The 21762-nt window shown below is 36.3% G+C and overlaps 1 protein-coding gene across 3 annotated transcripts in view; it reads left to right on the forward strand.

The window, feature by feature from the left end:
• NUDCD1 (NudC domain containing 1) overlaps window positions 1–21414 on the forward strand; it is a 52663-nt gene extending 31249 nt beyond the window's left edge. For all 3 annotated transcript variants that reach the window (XM_032988354.2, XM_032988362.2, XM_042785913.1), the window contains exons 7-10: window positions 1415–1559; window positions 3713–3838; window positions 11219–11378; window positions 15721–21414. In XM_032988354.2, the coding sequence (XP_032844245.2) occupies window positions 1415–1559; window positions 3713–3838; window positions 11219–11378; window positions 15721–16013 (724 nt within the window). In that variant the 3' untranslated portion in view covers window positions 16014–21414. The remainder of the gene's footprint in view (window positions 1–1414; window positions 1560–3712; window positions 3839–11218; window positions 11379–15720) is intronic.
• The last annotated feature ends 348 nt before the right edge of the window (window positions 21415–21762 follow it).

A 21762-nucleotide genomic window follows, 5' to 3' on the forward strand; every position in this document is an offset into this window, starting at 1 on the left:
GTGAGATTTGGTTATAATAAGAAAACTAGTGTGACATTTTCTGCAAGACATTCCCAGTTAAAATTTTCTTACATTTCTCTTGATAGTCATATGGTTTAGTTTTAGGTAGTCCTTGAGGAGCAGGGAGTTGAACTTGGTGATCCTTATGGGTTCCTTCCAATATGAGATATTTTATGATTTTCCTTCAGTTTCCCTCATCAAAAATCTTGGCTTTTTCCCAAAAGGTTCATTGTAAAAGGTAGTTATTCTCCAGAAGAATTAAATAGAGGGACTAATGTTTGTGTATAGATTATACTATTACTACATACTAAAATGTGACTTTTCAGTCATTGATTATTAGATATCATAGTGAAAAATAGCTGAGTAACTCATTTTTTTTATTACTCAATTAAGTGAGCTATATTGCATGAACATCAGACTTGTATTTTAATGGGAACTAGTAATTGCACATTTCTGTGTAATGTTGCACTCTGTTCATAATGTTGCTACTGCAATACCACTTTAAATCTGTCGATTAAAAGACTAAAACTTGCTTCAAGTGTCTTTTATAAAAGTATGCTATTTCTGTTATCAATGTAATTGCTTCAGAAACAGATTCAGAGTTCACCGAATAGTTACTGCTATGATGCAGTAGTTAGTAACTTAGGTTTTCCTGTTCTTTCAGGTAAAAGACTGTCATTGTAGACCCCATAAGTGTATCTACAAAGTGAATATAATAAAACTAACTCATTTCATCGTTATATGCATATGTTGGTCTAACGCAGTAATTAAATGGAATTACTGTGTTGGTGCTAAGTCTCTAGTTTCCTATTTATTTAGTTATTCCTAATGTTTACACTGGGTTCTCTTAATTTTGTTTGTTTTGTTTTGTTTTGTTTTACAGGTTACAGAAATCGTACCTTTTCTGAGATAGTATTTTAGGTACACAATGTAGATAATTAACTGTTGTAGTATTTCTGATGTCTATAAAATACAAATATTTTTGTTCTAGTTGTTATATAAATGTAGTGAACACTTAAGAAGCCCTACTGAGTACTTCTTAGGTTTCAAATAAACATCTGTAGTAAAATTCTGTCACTCTTAATATATTTCTTTACAGGTGATCTCCTGTAGTATTTAAAAAATTTTAATAAGACTGCTTCAGGGGAAACTGCATTTACATTGAAAACTCTGGGTACTTTTACATGAATACGTTCTCTTTTAGAAATTGTGTCCTTGGTCTGTTTTTCTTCAAAATATTTTTCATTAGCATAGTTTATTTTATAAATTGAATGCTAATGTTTTCTGTTATGTGATTTTCATTATTCTGTTTGAAGAGAAGAAGTGCTGAAGTCTACATTTACAGCTTTTTGACTAGTGTGAGAAATTGATGCAGTGTTTTCATGTACTACTCTGTCTTCTGTTTGCATTTTAGTTTGGAAGTTTCTCTAATTAAGAAAAATGAGGGACCCCGTTGGCCAGAGCTAATAATTGGTGACACACGAGGGGAATTCATTATGGACCCTTCTCAATGCTCTGAAATAAATGAAAGCCTGATGCATCTTACCTCTGAAATAATGGTAAGGAATTGAAAATAAAACATTTAAAATTCTTGTACGTTTGCATGTTGTCTTTGCCTGATATCCTAATTTGCACTTCATTGATATAGCTCATCTGTTCATTTATTATTCAGAATTCTAACTCTACATTAATTTTTAACTTAAGCTGTTAAACTGATAGCACTAGAGTTGTGAATATACTTTCAGCAGTAATATCATCTTCATGGAGGACTGAATTTAGCTTACCTGATAGCATCTGTGCACTAAAACAGAAGTCTGATTTAACACTGAACATAAATTCTGCTCCCACAACCTATGATGTGGAGTTGTTTGAAAGCAGTTGATTTAAGTAATTTTAAATCTTTTTTATCAGTAGGTTAGCAACACTTTTATACCGTCTTCCTAGGAATGCTGTACTTGACTTATATACTGTGAGTGTAAATGACATTTTAAAAAGGAAAATTTAGGAAAGCATAAGCATGTCTCATGAACTTTATGGCATTATTATTACACATGGAGTCTACTCAAAACAAAACAAAATGTAATTTTTAACTGCTATTTGTTTAATACTTCCCCTTTTGGTTTAATTAGAAAATGGCATCTCATATAAAACTTGTGAAGTGTGATTCCCTATGGGTCTTGATATATTAGTTTTGGATTATTACTTTTTTTATAAGGCTGAAAAATGTTATTAAAATAAATTCTGTTTAGTGCTCTAAATTGATTTCTTTCCTTTCACCCTCACTATCTGCGGGCAAGATACTGTAGTATACCTTTTGACCATAGAGTTATTGGGAACTTCAAATTTCTTTTCTTTTGTAACTCATACTGAGTTTAACATGATTTGATTTTATTTTTCCAGCTTGTGTGCAATAAGGATCATGTAAAAAAAAAAAAATCTTTCATTAGGTAATTGTTCATTTAAATAAATGTTGCATATTTTGTTATACTGCAACTCTAACTACATATGTATAATAAAGGCACAGATTATTTTTGGTTCTCTCAGTTGCTTATGGAAATGATGTTTACCTGGGAGGTTTCTTAAAAGCCACCTGATGAAACAGTAAACCAGAGGCCATCAGGAATGCTTGATAGAGGAGAGTGGAACTTCAAAGTCTATCCTATAAAGAGGCAGATACCCTGTTTTCAGTCTTGTGTGGTATATTAAGCCTACAGTATGATAACATCTAATTTTCCTGGTTTCTGTCATTTAGGGATGTTTTATTTGTTCTATCTTCATTTTTATTTTCTTTAAACTTAAATTGTCTTAGCAATTAAAAAAAAATTATTGGGCTGATTTCCTTTACTTTGTGGACTGAACCATATGAAAGTTGTTACATCAGCTGAAGTGGATGAAGGAATGAGCACAAGAGCTCAAGAACTCATGCCTGTCAGATGAATCAAGTCAGTGCCCTGTCTAATCTTTCCATACACATTCTGTTTGGCCTCAGATTTCAGCTTATATTAGTTATCAAGATGGTGGTTTTTTTGTGCAAGAAGCAACATTAATTCGTACTTAAAGAGGAAGTGTCTGTTCTTGCCTTCTGTTGAATAGAGGTCCTTTACAGTGATCATTAAATTAGGTCTTTAAATATATCCCAAAGGTATCATAGCTTGGTGGTTTTGAAAATTATCCAAGGAAGATGTCATTAGCAGAAGCTGTTTCTGTATAGAGCAGTGTCATATTTTGCTCTCAAATTAGTAGTAAAAGTGACAGTTTTTGCTTTCTTTGCCTTGTGGGATGTGAAAAAATACATGTACATTTTTTCTAGGTTTGAATGCATTAAAAATATGCATAACAACATTATTAATTTTAAATAATTATTGGCAAAGCTGAAAAGAGACATGTATTTAGAGCTATTTGCAAAATGAAGTAATCCATTTTTTAATAGCATTTTTTAATAACAATTCCAATAACAATCTAAAAGAAGCTTACACTAATGTAAATTTACTAAACCTGCATAGGTTTTCAGGATTGTATACTTTTGTTACTTGCAGAAGGTAAGTTATTGTCCATGTTTTAGTGGCTTTATGTATCTTTACTTAAACTGAAAGGGATTTTGTTTTACCTAACACTCATGCTATCCTCCACAACAGTTATGGTTCTGTTCATTTTAAATAAGTACATAATAGCTTGATGTTGATCGGTGTAGTTGATTGTCTTTTTATTTCAGAATCCAGACCCTGAAAAGGAAAACCCACCTTGTAATGCTCAAGAATTAGAAGAATGCGATGCATTTCTTGAAGATAGTGCAAGCTTGTGCAGATTTGATGGTGATACCTTGAAGGTCACTCATGTAGTAAGTGCTGCAAAATTACAGAAATATTTTAAAGCATTTTTTAATGATATGCAAGTTGAATTCTATTATCAGAACAAAAATCTGTGCAAACTCTTGAAACCACATAAATTTCTTCAATAATGTAAAATCACAAGAGCAACAGAAATTATGAACCAATATGTGTTCTTCAATATCATTTTAATGTAAAAACAAGGCTCCTTTTAATCTGATTTTAAAAATATATACACTTCTACAAGTAAGTCGTTTGGAAAAGCAAAGTTATGTCAGAATAATTCTAAGAAAGGGATCTTTTTCAGTGGCATAAAATTCTTCTAGATTCCTTAGCTAGAATTTTTCTCAGGAACTTTTCAGGTAGCCTGGGAAGAAGTTGACTATTTTTACTGAGGAGCTGGAGTGTAGATCACTTTATGATACTTGTTTGTCAGTCGCACTGGAAATAACTGAGTGTAAGCAAAATGCTTTGACAGGAGGTTTGATCTGGGTTGTAAGCATCCTTGACTAACAGTAGGTTAGGACTTGATCTGGCCCATTGGCTAAAGCAGGAAACAAAATAATCATATGAAAGTATCACAGGTAAGGTTGTCATGGGGTTTTTTTAGGGGTTGGATTTTTTTTTTCAGGATGTCTCTACTAAGCTTGTAATAAACATTGGCATTGCACATCATCACTACCTTGTGTCACACAAAGTACATATAGGACAACCTGGTTTGTACAGAAAATATCATAGTTACAGGGTAGGATTTTTAATTGGTTCATAATTTCCCATTTCCTCAGAAAAGCTCTTGAAGAAGTCTTAAGTCTGTGTCTTACAGATCTTAATTTGCTTGTTTGTTTTTTTGTTGTTTTTTTTTGTTTGTTTGTTTGTTTTGGTTTGGGTTTTTTTTGTTTTGTTTTTTTTTAAAGTTATCTTTTTTGCTTTGGCAGTACAGATATATATGTATATGTCTGTATATATATATGTATGCTTGTACATGCATATGGGCTGCCAAAGAAAAAAAGATTAATTTTAAAGGCTAGCCTGCACCACCAAGGAAGCAGTATGTTTCATGGATGCAATGTGATAGGTAACATTTGTCAGAAGACAATAGCTGTAATTGGTAGGAGGACATTTTATAACAACTCAGTTCAAATGGATTTTAGCTATTCAGTGATGCTTGATAAGAGAACAAGCGATAGCAGGCATAAGTAGAAACAAGAGGTTCAAACCGGATGGAAGGAAAAACTTTTACACCATGATGGTAGCATGGATCAGGTTGTCAAGTAAGGTTGTGCAGCTGCTGTCCTTGTGGTTTGCAAGACCAGACTGGATAAAGTTTTGAATAGCTTAGCCTAAACTATTGCGTCTTGCCCTGAACGGTAAGAAGTTTGTGCCCCAAGACATTTCACAAACCAGGAGGAACATGGTATCACGGGATCAAGAAAGGCAGATCTGATGTATACTGCTTTCTAGCAGGCATCAAGACATTGTGGAACAAGTTTGAACTCCAGAGTGTTTGTAAAGAGCTCTTACAAATGTGTGGTATAAAAGTAGTCCAAAGGCGAATGTATTTAAAGCGTTATGGTCAAAGGTCAGTTACTGTGGGTAGGAAATTTTCATGCATGTATAACCTGCTCTAGCTGGAGCTGCTTTGGTCAGGGAGGATTGGACTAGAATACCTCCAGAAGTCCCTTCCAACCTCAGCTATGTGATCTTCTGTCTTTGCTTCTTGTCGGAGGACATAAGAACATGAGTATTTCAGTAGATTTTTTTTCACTATACAGGAAAATATTTTAACTTTGATTTAGTTGTTCTTTCAAATTGTTTGGGTTTTTTTTTTGTTAGCAGTTCAGGGGCTTATTCCTTAAGAAGTGTGGCTGATAAAGCTTTTCACCTTTGTTGTAAACTACCATCAGGAGTATACGGTTGTATATGTCTTTTTGCTCTTAAGTTGGAGAGAACACTGTGGAATATGTGTCCAGGATCTTAGAGAATTTAAGACCATGAAATATTTATATAGGAACATTTCCCACCTTGAGTCATAATTTAAGGATATAAAACATTGATGATGTAATTATATGTGTTTCGTAAAGACACTTGATTCTATTTTTCTTGACATTTTCTAATGCATTTCAATGGCAATGATCCAGCTGAAATAAATAGGTTTGACAGCTGCCAATCTTTGTCAAATATATTGCTATACTGGCCTGTTCTTGTGTGGCAAAATTACATTTCTCTCCTCTAGTTCAAATGCAGTTATTCAGTTTCTCCTGTAGAGAAATATTTGCTTTATTAATAGCAATTCTTTAAGTTAAGTTAATGCTGGCCTGAATTTGAGTGTGTTGTGTTTTCAAGCCATCAAAAATTAGAGATGCATGATGGACAACTTTTTTTGCTGTGGAAGGGGAGGGGCTTTGTCAAGTGAAGTATGGTTTACCTAAAAACACTAACTTATTTTTGGAACTGGCTGCAGTAGCACTTACAACATAAAGTTTTCCTTCTGTGTTATGTAGATTAATCTGTATACTACCATATGCTTGAGTTCTGTATTATACATCCTGTTAAAACCAATTGCAGACATACGTATGACAAAATGCACAGAAATTAGTAGTTGAAAAAATGTTGAAAGGTGCCTGAAGTACAAAGTGGTGCTGTGTGCTTGCAGTGGGGAAACCCAGGCATCCTAATACTTAGCAAAATTGGGGTGCCTTAAGGCAAGAGACACTACTTGCATTTTAGATACAAAAGAAGAGAGTATTCCCAGTGATTTGTGGAGCAAGGAAAAAATAGGAAATGGACTACATAAACATAGGTCTTTGAATAGCTGATTGCAGTAGGTAATTTCAGAGAGCAGTTGATCTGTGGCAGGAGACTTTTTAGGTCAATAGGTGAATTATGCAAACACAACAGAAGAACTTCCGTTCATTTTCTACTAGCTGACATACAAGGTCACTCCTTCCTTGCTCATATACCTATATCGAAGCATGACTCTGCTTTCTCAGTAGGTGCCAGAATGACCTCTTAACTAAAATTGCATGTCATTCTGTGAAATGCATCATGCTTACATCTGAGCTACAGGAGGGTGAAGCGCATCTCATGTATTTGTGCATGCCCGTTGGAGTAGGGATGCTGTAGTGGTGATAGACAGGAGAAGAGGTAAGGTCTTCCTCAAGAGTTTTACTGGTTCTGAATGCTTTGCCTGAATAACTGCTTCAGGTTGAATGGTTCCTTATTGCAGTTCAGTTTCTTATGTTCTGACAACACTCAAAACTTTTTTTGCATTTGGTCTGTCTATCCAAGTGATCTGTATCTTTGTTGCATGTGAAACAGGCAACTAACCCAGCTTAAATAGCATTTTTTGGGTTTTTCAAAACACTAAATTACTTCTGTGGCAAAAGTAGTAAAAAATTACCTTGCTGAGTTACTGTACATTTAAAATAGTTCTCTACATGTTCCACAAACTTACTGAAACCTGGAAAAAAAACATAATTCCTTTAGTCTGTTCAAAAGTGTGATGTGAAAATTAACAATAGCTAAGTTACATGACACTTGTACTTACCATATATGTAGTAACGTTGTTAGGACACATGCAGTTTTAAATTGCATGTTGGGTGTTTTGATTTTTTTACTTAACTACAGATGTTTGTTTTTATTAAAACCAAAAACAATGTTTGTGAAACTATCACATTTCTGACACAGTACTTCTGAAAGGATTTTTTTTTTTTTCATTTTGGTATGTGCTTTACTATGTAAGGGATTTACAAAATACTTAGTGCTTGACCCTTAAAAATTTGCATAGATGCTGTTAAATGACATGTACAAGTTACTCAGTGCTGTGTGCTATAAGGCTTACTTGTCATATGTAAATAATTTATATACTGTTGTACCTTTGGCTGAAAAGGGTGATGGCTGGTGACTTCAAACCTATTTTTGTGCTAACGTTAGGATTTTACTGTGATGTTGTAAACATTTGTGCAGTTTTTTGGTTCTCTATGAAACTACTCCCTCAGTTCAAAGAAGTTTCATAAGAGTTGATTCGTCATAGCCTGACCCTCTCCCTTAGCTAAGGGACTGATGCATCTCAAAGATGCTTAATTTCTGTCAGTTGAGATATAACAATAAGAAGGAGGAGACACCTACACATGGTGCCTCAGCCTGTAGAGCTGTATTGGGTGTTCATACCCAGGTGTTGAGAGCAGGGGGGCTGCAAGAAGAGGCTGGGGCTGCCCTGTGCCAGACACAGCTGGTTCCAAAGAGCTCCAGTTGAACCACTGTAGGACACAGCTGAACTGATAGGGGATGCTAGTGGCCCCTCAGGGAAAACATATTTAAGAAGGGGTAAAATATGCTGTGCAGCAGCAGTGAGAGGGAGGAGTGAGAAAAATGAGACAGAAACAGCACTGCAAACACCCAAGATCAGTGAAGAAGGAGAGAGAAGAGGTGCTCTGGGTGCCAGAGCAGAGCTTCCCCAGCAGCACATGGAGAAGACCATGGTGAGCCAGCTTGTTTCCCTGCAGCCCATGGAGGACCATGGTGGAGCAGATATCCATGCAGCATCCCATGAAGGACTCTACACCACATCAGGTGAATGTGCCCTGGAGGAGGTTGCAGCCAGTGGAGAGCTCACACAAGAGGAGATTTTCTGGTAGAAACTATGGCCCATGAAGGACGCGTGCTGGAGCAGTCCATTCCTGAAGGACTGTACCCTATGGAGAGGACCAACTCTGGAGCAGTTCTTGAGGAACTGCAGCCAATGGGAAGAACCCATTCTGGAGCAGTTCATGAAGGACTGTATGCCATGGGAGGGACTCCATGCTGGAGCAGGGGAACAGAGGAGGAAGGACCAGCAGAAAGGAAGCATTATGGATTGACCCCACCCCTATTCCCCATATCCCTGTACCACTCTGGTAGCAGGGAAGGTAGAAGAGTCAGGAATGAAGGAGAGATGTTGAGACAGAGAAGGGTGTAAGGAGGGTTTTTTTCAAATCTCTGTCTTTGTTTCTCATCATCATACTTTATTTTTAATTAGCAATAAATTAAATTAATTTTCCTCAAGTAAAGTCTATTTTGCCCTTGATGGTAGAATTGGTAAGTCATTTTAAGTCGGCTCCCTGTCTTTATCTTGACTCACAAGCTTTTTTATCTTATTCTCTCCCTCTGTCCTGTTGAGAGAGTGGCTGGGTGGGTGTCTGGCAGCCACCCAAAGTCAAACCCACCACAGTAACTCAGTGCATATCCAGTTTGAAAGGCAGTAGCTGTTTGGCCTGTAAGCACAGCCAAAATTTAGGATTAATCACAGACTATACTACCTCATACTCAACAGAGCAGGTAGGGATTATGGGAGGAAAGAACTTGAAAATTTGAAGGAATGTCTTCTGGAAGGAGTTCTGGGGAAGAGAAGCTTGGAGAAATGTAATTCCAGTTTGTAGGAAGCCAAGCTTCATTTCCTTATGGTGCTCCAGGAACAACTTGCTTTTCTTCCCTGAGAGATTATGGAATGAAGTAGAAGTAATAACGATGACTTTTGGGGAGGTTAGCTGTCCAGCAGCAAAACAGAGGTCGCACTGATGAAAAACATCTGAGGAGGCTGGCCCTTCTAGCAGGTTCTTCTGGTCAAATCATACTGCAACTGACTGTCCGTGACCCTGTGGAGTGTCATCGCACCCGCGTGTCTTGATGCACAATCCCCATGTTTGACTTTTTCCCAGGTGTGAGAAGCAGATGCCACTGTGAGCATGCATTAGGGGTCCATGCGAGTGAGTCTTGATCTGAATATATGAGTAGTCTCAACTTGTTCCCTTTCTCAGGGTGTTTCCCCTTCATTCTGCTTAGTTTTCCTGTGCTTAGAGGTCTGTTCCACTCACCTTCGTTGGTGTCATCTGCCTAACTTCTACTGTCTTCTTCCCTTTTTCAGATGTTAAGAAGTTGGAAGGACTAGGACGTCATACTTTCTATTTTACTCAGCACATTGTACCAACATAACACCTGCCTCCTGTTTTCTTTGTTCTCCTTAAGGCATCTTATTAGTGGAGCTGTTGACATTATTAGTGTTTCTTTGCCTCTTAATTGCTTAGAAAATTAGTAATCCTCATTTCATGATTGAAAATTAGTAATCCTCATTTCATGATTGCATTTGACCCTAATGGAGACTGAGGATTATTTCACCTATTTTGTAGTTTTAATACAAGGGAAGAATTTGTATGCCTGTCAAATGGCATAGTAATAGAAGGCTGTTTTGAAGTTGAGCCATTAGATTTAATCAGCTGAAATAATTATATTAGTTCTGCCATAGACTGTATAACCTCAAGTAAACAAATTTGTGTGTCTTGCTAGCTGTTGCTTCTGTCCACTGGATCTTATGTTAAGATTAAATTAAGGTCTTCAAGACAGAGACCCCATCCTGTGACATAAAGAGTGCTGTGGCAACTGTTTAAGAACGATTAGTCAACAAATGTCAGCATCTGAAATAGTCTTTGAGGAGTAATACATCGTACCATGTATTAGGGTATAATCCTGCATGTTGCTGTTGCAGACATAACTTCTGGATATAAAAAAATAGTTCAAATATATTTGTTCATCTGGTAACATGAACAATGTAGATCATCTCTGAGTACAGACAGGAATTCCTGAGTGTCCTTTCTTGACAGACCACAATGGAACAGATTGTTCTTTCCTCTGAGCATTTGCTTGTCATAGTGCTACATTAAAAGTACTGCTATTAACTTCCCTTAGAAGGCTTTACATAGAAAACTCAAAATATGTGTTGTTTAATTGTTTATTTTTACTGTTGTTTATTCACATAACAGGATATGTCTGTCTTGTCTGTCTTCTGTAATTGGTCATTCCTGATGAATAGAAATTGGTTATTGAATGTTTTTGGTGATGTAGACCTATTTGATGTAAGAGTGTGCTAATCTGAAATTTAGTAACTGTTTGTGAGTAAATAAAGAAGTGTTGACATTACATAATTTTAATACTCTAACTAATCCTTGTTCCAGTGCTTACGAACTTTTACGGCAGAGGGACAGTATTTCGTTCCCTGTTGGCACTGCAGAAAACCAGGTGTGATTACTTAGAATCTTTTCCTAACATCAGAAGTTGTAGGTTATGATCCCCTCTCCTAGAAAACCATTTCTACACAAAACATTCACATTTGCTTGTGTAGTAGACATAATGTTTCCCTAAATATTATCCCAAGAAACTTAATTGCATCTCCTGGAAATGTATTAGCTACCTGTAGTGTATTGAGCTGTTGATCAGTGGGATGCAGCATAATGTACTCAAAACATTTTGTCAACTAACAAACATGAAGCTGTTTATCATTTAACTTTGGCAGTATGTGTGACAGAATCTGCTATTCATGCTTTGAATCAATATTTTGTATTTCTTTGGGTTTTTTTCAGATTAATCTTGGAAGCAACCAGTATCTTTTCTCAGTTGTTGTGGATCCCAGAGAAATGCCATGCTTCTGCCTGAGGCATGATGTCGATGCTCTTCTCTGGCAGCCGCACTCTGACCAACCAGAGAACATGTGGGAACACATTGCAACTTTTAACGCTTTAGGTAGGAAATTAACTTGTGTGTCACACTCCTCTATCTGAGATTTTTCTACCTGAATACTCTTAGTAAGGCTTCTGTTGATAGTTCACTTAATTACTTTTGAATTGAAAAGGAGTATAATTTTGTTGATAGCAGCATGGTAGCTTAATTTTATAAATATGATAACATAAGAAATAAAATGTTTTTGCCTTGGGAGGAAAATAAGCCTTTTCAGACTATATAAAGAATGCAAGCACAATATTGCACAGTAAAAAGGAGAGTTCCTTGGGTAAGTGAACCTGAGTTAAAGCCTTAAAAGCACAATCATCAGGGAAAGAGCTGCAGTTCACTGATGCCATGTCTAGGTGCATATATGCTTATGGTAAGATGTTTTAATATGTGACCTTTAGATTTTTCCTATCTTGTTGTCTTGGGTGACAGCTCTGAAGAATTCGACATAATTGTTCACTGTTTATTCTCCTGTAAGAGCTAGGAGCATCAAACGATGCTGGTACATAGTAGGTTGAAAAAAAGGTAAAAGAAATAATACACATATGCACATGTAAGCTATGGAACCCACTGCTGCAAAACTTTATGGACATGGAAAGTTTCCATTAATTTGATTAAAAAAAAAAAAAAAATCACGACAGGAAAAAAACAGTCAGGAAGGTAACTGCCAGGTCTGGCTCAAGAAGCCCCTAACTCTTCTGAAATTATAGACTGCCAGAAAAATATAAAATGTAATTGTGAAGAATTCATAGTTATTGCGGTATTCTTGAAATCAGAACTAAGAATTTGTTTTTAACCACTGTTCAAATCAGAATCCAAAAGCTCAGAAGCTGTAAGTACTTTGAAAAATATGGATGCAAGAATAAGAATTACCATATCAGATCAAATAGGATGGTCCATGTATCCCAGTATTGTACCTATCAAGTAAGAAACAGATAGATTGGTTTTCATGAAAATTGATCTGGTCCAGAATTTACTTCTGCTGTGACAACTATAGTCTTCATGTTCTCTAAGTGTTCTCTAGACTCATTCCTTCAATGATGCCATGAATGTGACAATTTATTCCCTCCCTCCCTCAAACACATTTGTTTGAACACACTACTCTCAGTCTGGGTCCGAAATGAAGGGGAAGATGCTATCTGTTTTATAGAGCTCACATAGGTTACTGCCAACTGTATCCCGGGCTGCATCAAGGGAAGTGTGGCCAGTAAGTTGAGGGAGGTGACTCTCCCCCTCTGCTCTGCTCTCATGAGACCCCACCTGGAGTACTGCATCCAGCTCTGGAGTCCCCAACATAAGAAGGACATGTACGTGATCGAGTGGGTCGAGAGGAAGCCACAGAGATGATTGGGGGGGCTGGATCGAGGGGCTGGAGCTCTCTCCCAGGCTGAGAGTTGAGGTTGTTCAGCCTGGAGAAGAGAAGGCTCCAGGGAGACCTTACAGCAGCCTTCCAGTACTTAAAGAGGGCCTTCAGGAACTGTGGGGAGGGTCTCTTTATCAGGAAATGTAGTGTTAAGATGAGGGGTAATGGTTTTAAACTGACAGAGGGTAGATTTAGATTAAGTACAAGGAAGAAATTATTTCCTGTGAGAGTGGTGAGACACTGGAACAGTTTGCTTAGAGAAGAGGTGGATGCTGCCTCCCTGGATGTGTTCAAGCCCAGGTTGGACAGGGCTTTGAGTGGAAGGTATCTCTGCCCATGGCAGGAGGGTTGGAATGAGATGATCTTGAAGGTCCCTTCCAACCTAAACCATTCTATGATGCTGTAACACATAATTGGTTTTGTTCTGAGTTTTTGCAATTTATTTAGTTTTGTAACATAAATGATTTTTTTTTAATAGCCTGTTATTTTAACTTAAGATCAAATTAAGCTGTAAGCAACTTAACAAATCCTCTAACAAAAGAGATTAATTTTACAATTTGTTCTTTGTTTACTCGTTTCAAATTTCATTATGCTGGGAACAAAGCGGATGATAAGGATTAAGGTGTTTTTTCAAATTACTATTGGTTTCTAGTTTCTATGCGGACTTTGTAGTACTGTTTTAACAATGTGTTTCTATTGTTTTGAAAATAACAGGAACGAAACTATGATATCTCTGAGCTTTTTCTACCTGAGGTGATTAAAAACAGGATTATTCCTCGACTTTTCTCCTTATTGTACTATAATTTTACAGTATTATATTGAAGTTTATACTTCTGTACTAATCTAGTTCACCTCTTATGTGCCAGAGGTGATGTAAGTCATCAGCTTGTTTATCTACAACCAAATTTTGAAGTACTTTGCAAGAGCTAGTAGTAAAAATTAGTACTTTCTAGCTTAAAAGTCTAGTTTTCCAAAACCTAGAGTAGTCATTATATTGACTAAAGCAATGGGAATAACCCTATTTCCTTCTTACTGTGCTTGAACTTTTGAAATTAGTTTTTAATAAGCTATACAAAGATGATGAATGAAAAATTAACATTTTTCAGTTTGAGTCTTAGACTGAAACCTAGGGAAGGAACCAAGGGGAAACTGAAGAGACCCCAGTATTTTGTTCTGTATATTTGTCCTAACAACTTTCTGTTGAAAAAAAGCAATTGGTCTTGAATAGACATTTGATTGCTAACGTCTAATGATTTGCTGCTGGTTGAAGGAGCAGTTGCGTGATCTTGCCCATTCATATCACAGTTTGCTGAAGAATCCTGTATCTTTCACTGACCACTCATTAATCTGCTGTATAAATCCCCTTCTCCTAACAGTGTTGTATCTATAAAGCAGGAAAATAGAGGACAGTGCCATTTTTTAGATTTGTTTTTAAAAAAAATAGCCTACAATTTTATTTCTGGGAAATCCCATTTAAATACAAGGCCCTTGGTTCAAAAGCTTCTTTTAAATGCAAGCTTATACTTAAATCCTTATTTTATTGTTAGTGTCAATGTTTAAATATATGAATTTTAATTTAAAGAACTTGGAAAGTTTTTCTGGGCATCCTAATATTTCCCAGTAGAGCAATCATGTAAATTGATACTGTAGATATCTATTTACTAATTGTTTTGTGGTGAAAACTGTCAAGCTGGATTTGAACAGAAATCATGTTTTGAGGACAGTAGCAAGCATTTATAAATTTAGAAGTCTTAGGGTTAACATTTAAAAAAAATCTCAGAACAACCAAAACACCCTCAAGACATGGAAATGCACTGTTGAAGTGTGATGATACCCTTGTAGGTTAGTCTTGGTGGACACCCATGCACCACACATCTTGCTCTCGTCCAGTTCCCTGGCCCCTGCCCCCAGTGAGAGAACTCGAAGAACAAAAGCAAAAAAGCTGAGGGGTTGGGCTCCTTGGTCCCTTTAGGTCAGCTGTCCTTGTTGTGTCCCCTCCCAACTTCTTGTGCATCCCCAACCGGTGGGGGCCGGCAGAGTTGGAAAAATAGCAAGGTGTGACAATGTGCAAGCACTACTCAGCAATAGCCAAAAAATTGTGTGGTATCAACACTGTTTTAGTCACGAATCAAAGCCTTATGGTCTGCTGTGAAGAAGATTAACTCCATCCCAGCCAGACCTAGTACAAGTACTTTGACTTCTACCCTACGGTAATAAGAGGGAGAGCCAAAAGAAGGAAGCTGGCATGCTCTGCTGTTCTCAGAGGCGCTGTCTTTCAGTGATTATCATTGCCATGGACATTGCCATGAACATTCCATTGTTCAGTGGAAGTGAAGCAAATAACCTTTCAGAAGGATGGTGGATCACTTTGCTGAGATTGTATCTCAAGTCTCTTAGTGTGAAAGGAAATCAGTCTGAAATAAGTCTGTTTACTAATTGAGTTTTGTAATGGAAGAGGACAAGGAAGATTTTTCCTTCTCAGTGAATATTAACAAAGTTTACAGTGTGTTGAAAAGTAACTCATTTTTTTCAGTCAGTTCTAAATGGAAGACGAGTTTTAAGTGTCTGTTCAATACTAGGTAGACTCAGAAATCTCAAATTGTAAATGTAATTACAGATTGGGAGACGAGGGGAGAGAAGAGGGTTATTCTGCTTAGACTACTAATATTGGTCCAAGATGTGTATCTATGCCTTATGATCCTGCTGAGAAAGTGGAAGACCTTGCGAGGCAGAAAGGGGCTAGACATGGGAACATATGCATCAGAAACACCAGTTAGGAAGATGTATGGAAGAATTTTATATTGGTAGTAAATTGGTTAATGCATGCCTCCAAAAACTAATGTCTTATTTAATAACAACATACATCTTTTTCTTCCTTTTTTTTGTTACTAATTGCATATGATTTTTTAAGCTAAGCTTGATTTTGTCTTAGCCAATTAAAGTGCTGTTGATTCCAATATATTACTTATCCCTTCTTCTTTTTGGGCTATGCAGGTTATGTCCAGGCATCAAAGCAAGACAAGAAGTTCATGGCTTGTGCTCCAGATTACTCCTATGCTGCTCTTTGTGAGTGCTTGCGACGAGTTTTCATCTATCGTCAGCCAACTCCCCTGTCCACAGTTCTCTATAACAGGAAGGAAGGAAGACAAGTAGGACAGGTTGCTAAGCAGCTAGTAGCAACCCTGGAAGCCAATGATCCTATCTTAGGCTTTCAAGCTACAACTGAGAGATTATTTGTTCTCACAACAAAAACCTTGTTTTTAATAAAGGTGAACTCTGGAAATTAATTATTCAGTATATTCTGCTGTAGTTTGCGTTAGCATTTTGTTAAAGACCTGGCTAGGTAAATGATCTGAGAAGTTCAGTACAATTTGCTGAAGTTTAAAAGGAGATATTTTACAGGGGAATCAAAACTTTTCATTAGACTTTGTTTGTAAGATAGTGAGAAAGTTTTTCAACTTTGCTGTCACTGAAGTAGACTTCTACAGAGCTATGGGAAAATCTCTTCTGCACTAACAGCTTTCTCAAAGCAATTGTCAGAGGCTGCTATTGCATAGGTGAATAGATTTATGCTTTTTTTTTTTTTTTCCAAATGACTGTTTGCCATACTTCCGAGTTTTGAGAATTCACTTCTGTTTTTAAATGCTGCTGTTCACCTATGAAAGTAGTCAGATAAAGAAAATAAAGCCTTGAGTTACAAGCATATGATGTGCAAAGTAGTGTGTATCATAAAGAAAAAAAAAATCCCGAATTCAAATATTCAAATGATTTAATATTTAAATATCAAGTAGTACTGAGTGAAATGTGAATGGAATGAACAGAGTATTATGTTTCTTATACAGGTAATTAATTCAAGTAAAACAATTCTGTAGTATATGCGGATTTTAGATTACTGATTTGGGACTTACTCATGCTTGCAGTGAAATCTGTTCACATTTTAAGAGACACTAGATAGCTCTTAGTAGCTTTTTCCTGAAGCAAAGTAAGGTTCAATATATAGCTGGTGATTGCATATTGAATGGCATTAGTCAAGGTCTGGTTGCATTCTCATTTGTGTCATTTTCATTACATTGTACTTCATCTCAGGTGACTTAATTTACCATTAGAAAATGGCTCAGAAAAAGCACCTGTATTGTAACCTGAGATGGGAAACTCAGATGTGCTACTTCTGCCTCAGATACCCCTGTAAATACTGTGTTATCAGTCAACCATTCTGTCTGTGATGCACAAGTCCACACGTGGTGTATTTGCAAGATAAGGGTACACAGGCCATGAGGATGCTTCAGTTAAACAAACTGGCATGGTTAATTTTATTGAATAGTTGTATCTGAAGATTTTTGTTTCTTATTTTAAATTGACATTGTCAATACAGTTAAACGAAAAAAGGGTCAGTTGTGACAACTTCACGCTGGCTGGTTTTTTTGTTTCTTAGTTTGCTTACATCACCATAGCAAAGAATGCCTAATGTATTGTATACCTGCAGGAAAGCCACTGCGATCTGTGGTACCAAGCAACTGAGACAGACACGAATACAAGTGGCCTAACAGTTTGCATCTCTTCCTCTGATTCAGACCTTTGTAAGAATCTATTAAGAGGAAAATAAGTGTTCCTTTTTTATGGACTAACACTTATTTGTTGTGATTGTTTTGACCCTTCTGTAAATTCTCCAGATTAGTATCAGTGAAATGATTAAATAATATAGTGAGAATTTAAGAGGGAGACAAGCAGCTGTAGTTTGCAAAAACCCTCAAATGCAGGAGCTTTTCAAGGACTGTGATTTTCCTTCTCCTTACAGCAGTTATTATATTGTATATCCAATACTGAAAAGTTTTTTTTACCTGGGTAAGTTAAAACAGACTTGGTTTATAAACCTTTACTTCTCATTTTGTTTTTTTTTTTTTAAATCTGTCTTGAAAATGCTTTTTAAAAAGGCTCAATGAATGTATTACTGTTTCATGACCGATTTGCATCTAAATTTTCATTGTTGGGCAATAATGTCAAACAAGGTGGTAGAATTCATGCAGAGGTCCTTTAGAAAAGATTTTATGTAGTTGATTACTTTGCAACATAAAGTGCTTTGAGATTTATATGAATATTAAATAGTAACCTGAGATTTAATCATTGGGAACAGAGTTAAGAACACATGAAATTTGAGGAATGGAGGAATTAAGGAGTGAAGGATTCATGGCCGACATGCTTTTGTCACCTCAGGTGTAGTGGGTTAGATATCTGGAAACATACTTCTGCTGTCTCCTGCAACAGAGAAGAGAAAGTCAAGTAAAATGGTTACCTCTTCAGAAGCTGTATGGCAGTATGTAATGACTAAAACTCACGTTCTGCTCAAGTGTGTGTCTGTTTGAAGAGAGTTCTTTGCTCCTGGGAACAACTGGACGTGGGGAAGATGTTCATCTATTTTCCATGTTAATCATCTATTTGCAGTCATGGTGTTCTCAGAAGGGATATGTGGATAGTCTTTATTATTTTGCTTTCTATGAGAGTTAAGGACATTATATTATTTAAATGATTTGTTGCCTTGAGGATCTCTGCGTGCTGTTGCACAGCAAGCTACTATAATTAAATGGCTGCAAGCCACAGGGAGGCATTTCCTATCAGCATTTCCATTTCTGTGTTCACTTAATTTTAAGGCTTATTTGTTCAGTGTATTAGTGTAGGCTTCTACAAAGTATATAATGCGGATATTTAAAAGAGGTGGTTTTCTGAGAACCATACTTCAATTTTTCTAGGATTTTATTTCTTGAAATCTTACATTTTAAGAAACAGTACTTCCTGAGATGTCCCAATTACAATCTATTTACAGAATTTCTGAGAAAATGTTTGGCTGTTACAGACTTGCATTATTTATCTCTAATATTCTTTCTCGGTGTTTTCCTTGGCTGCATATTTGGAATGTATCTTCTACAGGTTTAAATAAATGAAAAAAACAAAACAAAACAAAACATTAGATTTATTAATAAAGGGTTTTTTAAATTATTTTAAAGGATTTCTGTTGATTTCAAATGTGCATCCTTCCTATGCTACTGAAACAAAACAGAAAAGTAGAAAAAAGAAATTCCTTAAAATAAGACTTGTTATGTTAAGGAGCTTTCTATTAGGGCAAGGTTCTGATGGGTGTCTGCACTGCAAGGTCACATCTGTTGCCAAGACATGCACTATTGTACTCCTTGTTCATTACTGTGAAAACCTCTGTAGTCTTTTTCATTTCCCATATCTGGCAACATACACATTTATGGAGGTGGTTACTGGGCAGGGGGGTGATAAGTATTCAGGTTTATTATTGTGTTAAAGTGCACGTTGCATCCTCTCATCTTGTGTCTTTGTTGTGTACAAAACCCAGATGATCTGGACAAACCCTTCCAGATGGAAGGAGGGAGATCTGCACTTCCTTCCTCTTCCCCTGCCTCAACCCAGGGGTGCTTTTTTGCAGGCGGGTGAAGGGAAAGAGGAAGGATTTAGTCTGTATGTATGTCCTCTGTGAAAAAATGGCTCTTCATTAATGAAACATCAAACCCTGCGAGAATAACATATAAGGTTGAAGCTTGTATTTTATTTTGGTTTGCTGTGCTTTGTTTCAATAATGGGCATTATTACCACCATCACTTTTGAAATTCCTTGCCTTCTGCCAATTTATATTTTCTGTTATCATTATGCAGATTAGATGAACTTGAAGCCTGCAGTCAGTCACACATTACTATGTAATAAGAAGTTTTAAAGTTTTGTACTGCCAGTCCTATGTGCCATTTGTAAGAGCTTTCTGGAAATCTGATGAGATTTGTTTCCCCCCCCCTCGCCATGCAATGCATTTGCATTTGTGCTATGGATAAAGATGAGCATGGTCAAAAGACAACTTAGCTGCAGTCTTTCAGGTAGAAGAACCAAGTATCAACCAAGCCTTTGGGTCAAGACTATTGCAATAATTTCAGACTCAAGGTTTAGTACTATTTTGCTTGGAGAATTATTTGCTAGAGTAATTTTTTTTTTTCCCTTAAAAAAGTTTTAAGCTACTTCTGAAAATTTAATTTCTTTTAACAAAAATATTTACTCTGATGTAGTAGCTGGGTAGCAATTAAAATACAATGATAGATATAATTAACAAGTTCAGATGTAGACTTGGAAAATACTTACCATAATCTTTACTAATCTGATGCTCTAGGCAAAATATCCTGTATAAATTTATTCCAGTGTGGCTTTGCAATCTAATTAAATTGGTACTTGCAAGGAATTGTCAAGAAACTCAATTTTAAAAGATTAATAATTTTAGTGTGTCTCTTTTTATTATGATATGATGAATATACATTATCCACTAGTTTTTCTTAATGTATTAGTTGTGTTCTGAATGTACAGGGGTTATGTGTGTATATATATTTGTATTTTCATCTAAATCTATGTATGCATGCACATGAATGTATTCATACTGTCTTAAAGTATTGGGGAAGGTGGAGTGGATTCCAGGGATGAGAATCTTTTAACATTAATGACAGCAACACATAGATTCTTCATTAACCTCTTTGAGAGTCTGTTGTGAAGCCAGCAGTCTGACCTTAAGTATAAATATTTTGCTGTGTGCTAAAACATGGATTTACTCTTGGGAATAAGTTCTTGAATGTGGAGAAATCCTGAGTATTAATTCAAAGGCCCCTTGGAAACTGTATTATGTGTTTGTTTTATGTTTTTTGCTGCTTATGTTTTCCTGTGCATGTTGTTGTCCCACATCAAAATGCAAACGCATGTAAGTCTGATATAAATGTGCTGTAATGTCATGATAACTTATTTAAGTGAAAACATCAGTTATGAATCCTGTAGAGTTTTTCCTCTGCTAAGGATATATGATATCTCAGTATTGCATTAAACCCAAACTTAAACAGCTCAGAGGCCAGGTATTGAGCAGATGCCTCAAGTTGGAAGAAATGATGAAGGGAGTAATAAGCATTTACTTCTATCAAAATAAGTGAGGTTTAGTGGGAAAAGAAATGAGATCCACTGGCTACTAATTTAGTCACTTTATCACTGAAATTGCTGCTGATTGGCGTTTAATGATTTTTCTCTTTGAAGCTGTTCATCCTCCCTGTTCCATGTGTCCCCTCTAATAAATATAGAGTACCTTATGGTAATTTAATGTTGAACAATTTACTGGAATTTCTTAAATAACTGAATTAGATTTGCACATGGGATATCCAAAATGTGGGCATGAAATACAAGATGGATACATCTAGTCATAAAGAGACAGGGAACACTGGCTCTTGATTTGATCAAGAGCTGATGACCATCTAAACAGAAAAAAATTCCTGATACTATGAAAATATTTTCATAAATTGCAGTGTGATTCTAAAAAGAGTGAAAACATTGGAACCTGTGCAAAATAAACTTGCTTAGGCAAGATAAAATGTACAGAGGTTACCCTTTAAAATCTAGAATTATATGCAGTACTCCATTCAAAGCAGTTGAATTGATCAGAAAGAGAACGTGTGTGATCAAGACTTCTCTGTTCCCATTTTATGTGCATTTGGCAAGGTAAGTCATCAGAAGAAGTGCCTGGATGCTGGTGTGATCTGTGTTATTTCTTTTGTGCTGTTTCTTGCCTGAAATAGCTCAGGTGCTTACTGCTGTCTGAAAAATTCACAAGTATAATAACTAACAAGATTTTTAAATAAAAAGCATTGGTTGCTGTTAGCAGTGCAGTTCTAAACCTGTTTGAATCCAGTGTGACATCTGATAAAATCTGCCTTTTCACATGAGACAAGTCCCTAAAACTCAGGCTGCCTTGTTTTTTTGCTGTTTTTTTCTGGGAAGGACATCAATAACCTTTTTCCTCTCTGTTCTTATAATTTTTTTCTTGTGCTTTAAAAAAATATGCAGTATCATAAAAGTTTGAACCCGGTATATCTTAATACCATGGGGACATCAGTGTATCTGTCACTAACTCAGTCTGTGTTTCAGAGAAACATTAGCGTGCAAGTTGTTTGAACTGCTGGCTATTCCATTTGGAAGTGGGGAAAAAATGAAGTCAGCTTATTTTTG

This window comes from Tyto alba, unplaced genomic scaffold (assembly GCF_018691265.1).
Source record: "Tyto alba isolate M040663 unplaced genomic scaffold, T.alba_DEE_v4.0 Super-Scaffold_9, whole genome shotgun sequence".
Taxonomy (NCBI): Eukaryota; Metazoa; Chordata; class Aves; order Strigiformes; family Tytonidae; genus Tyto; species Tyto alba.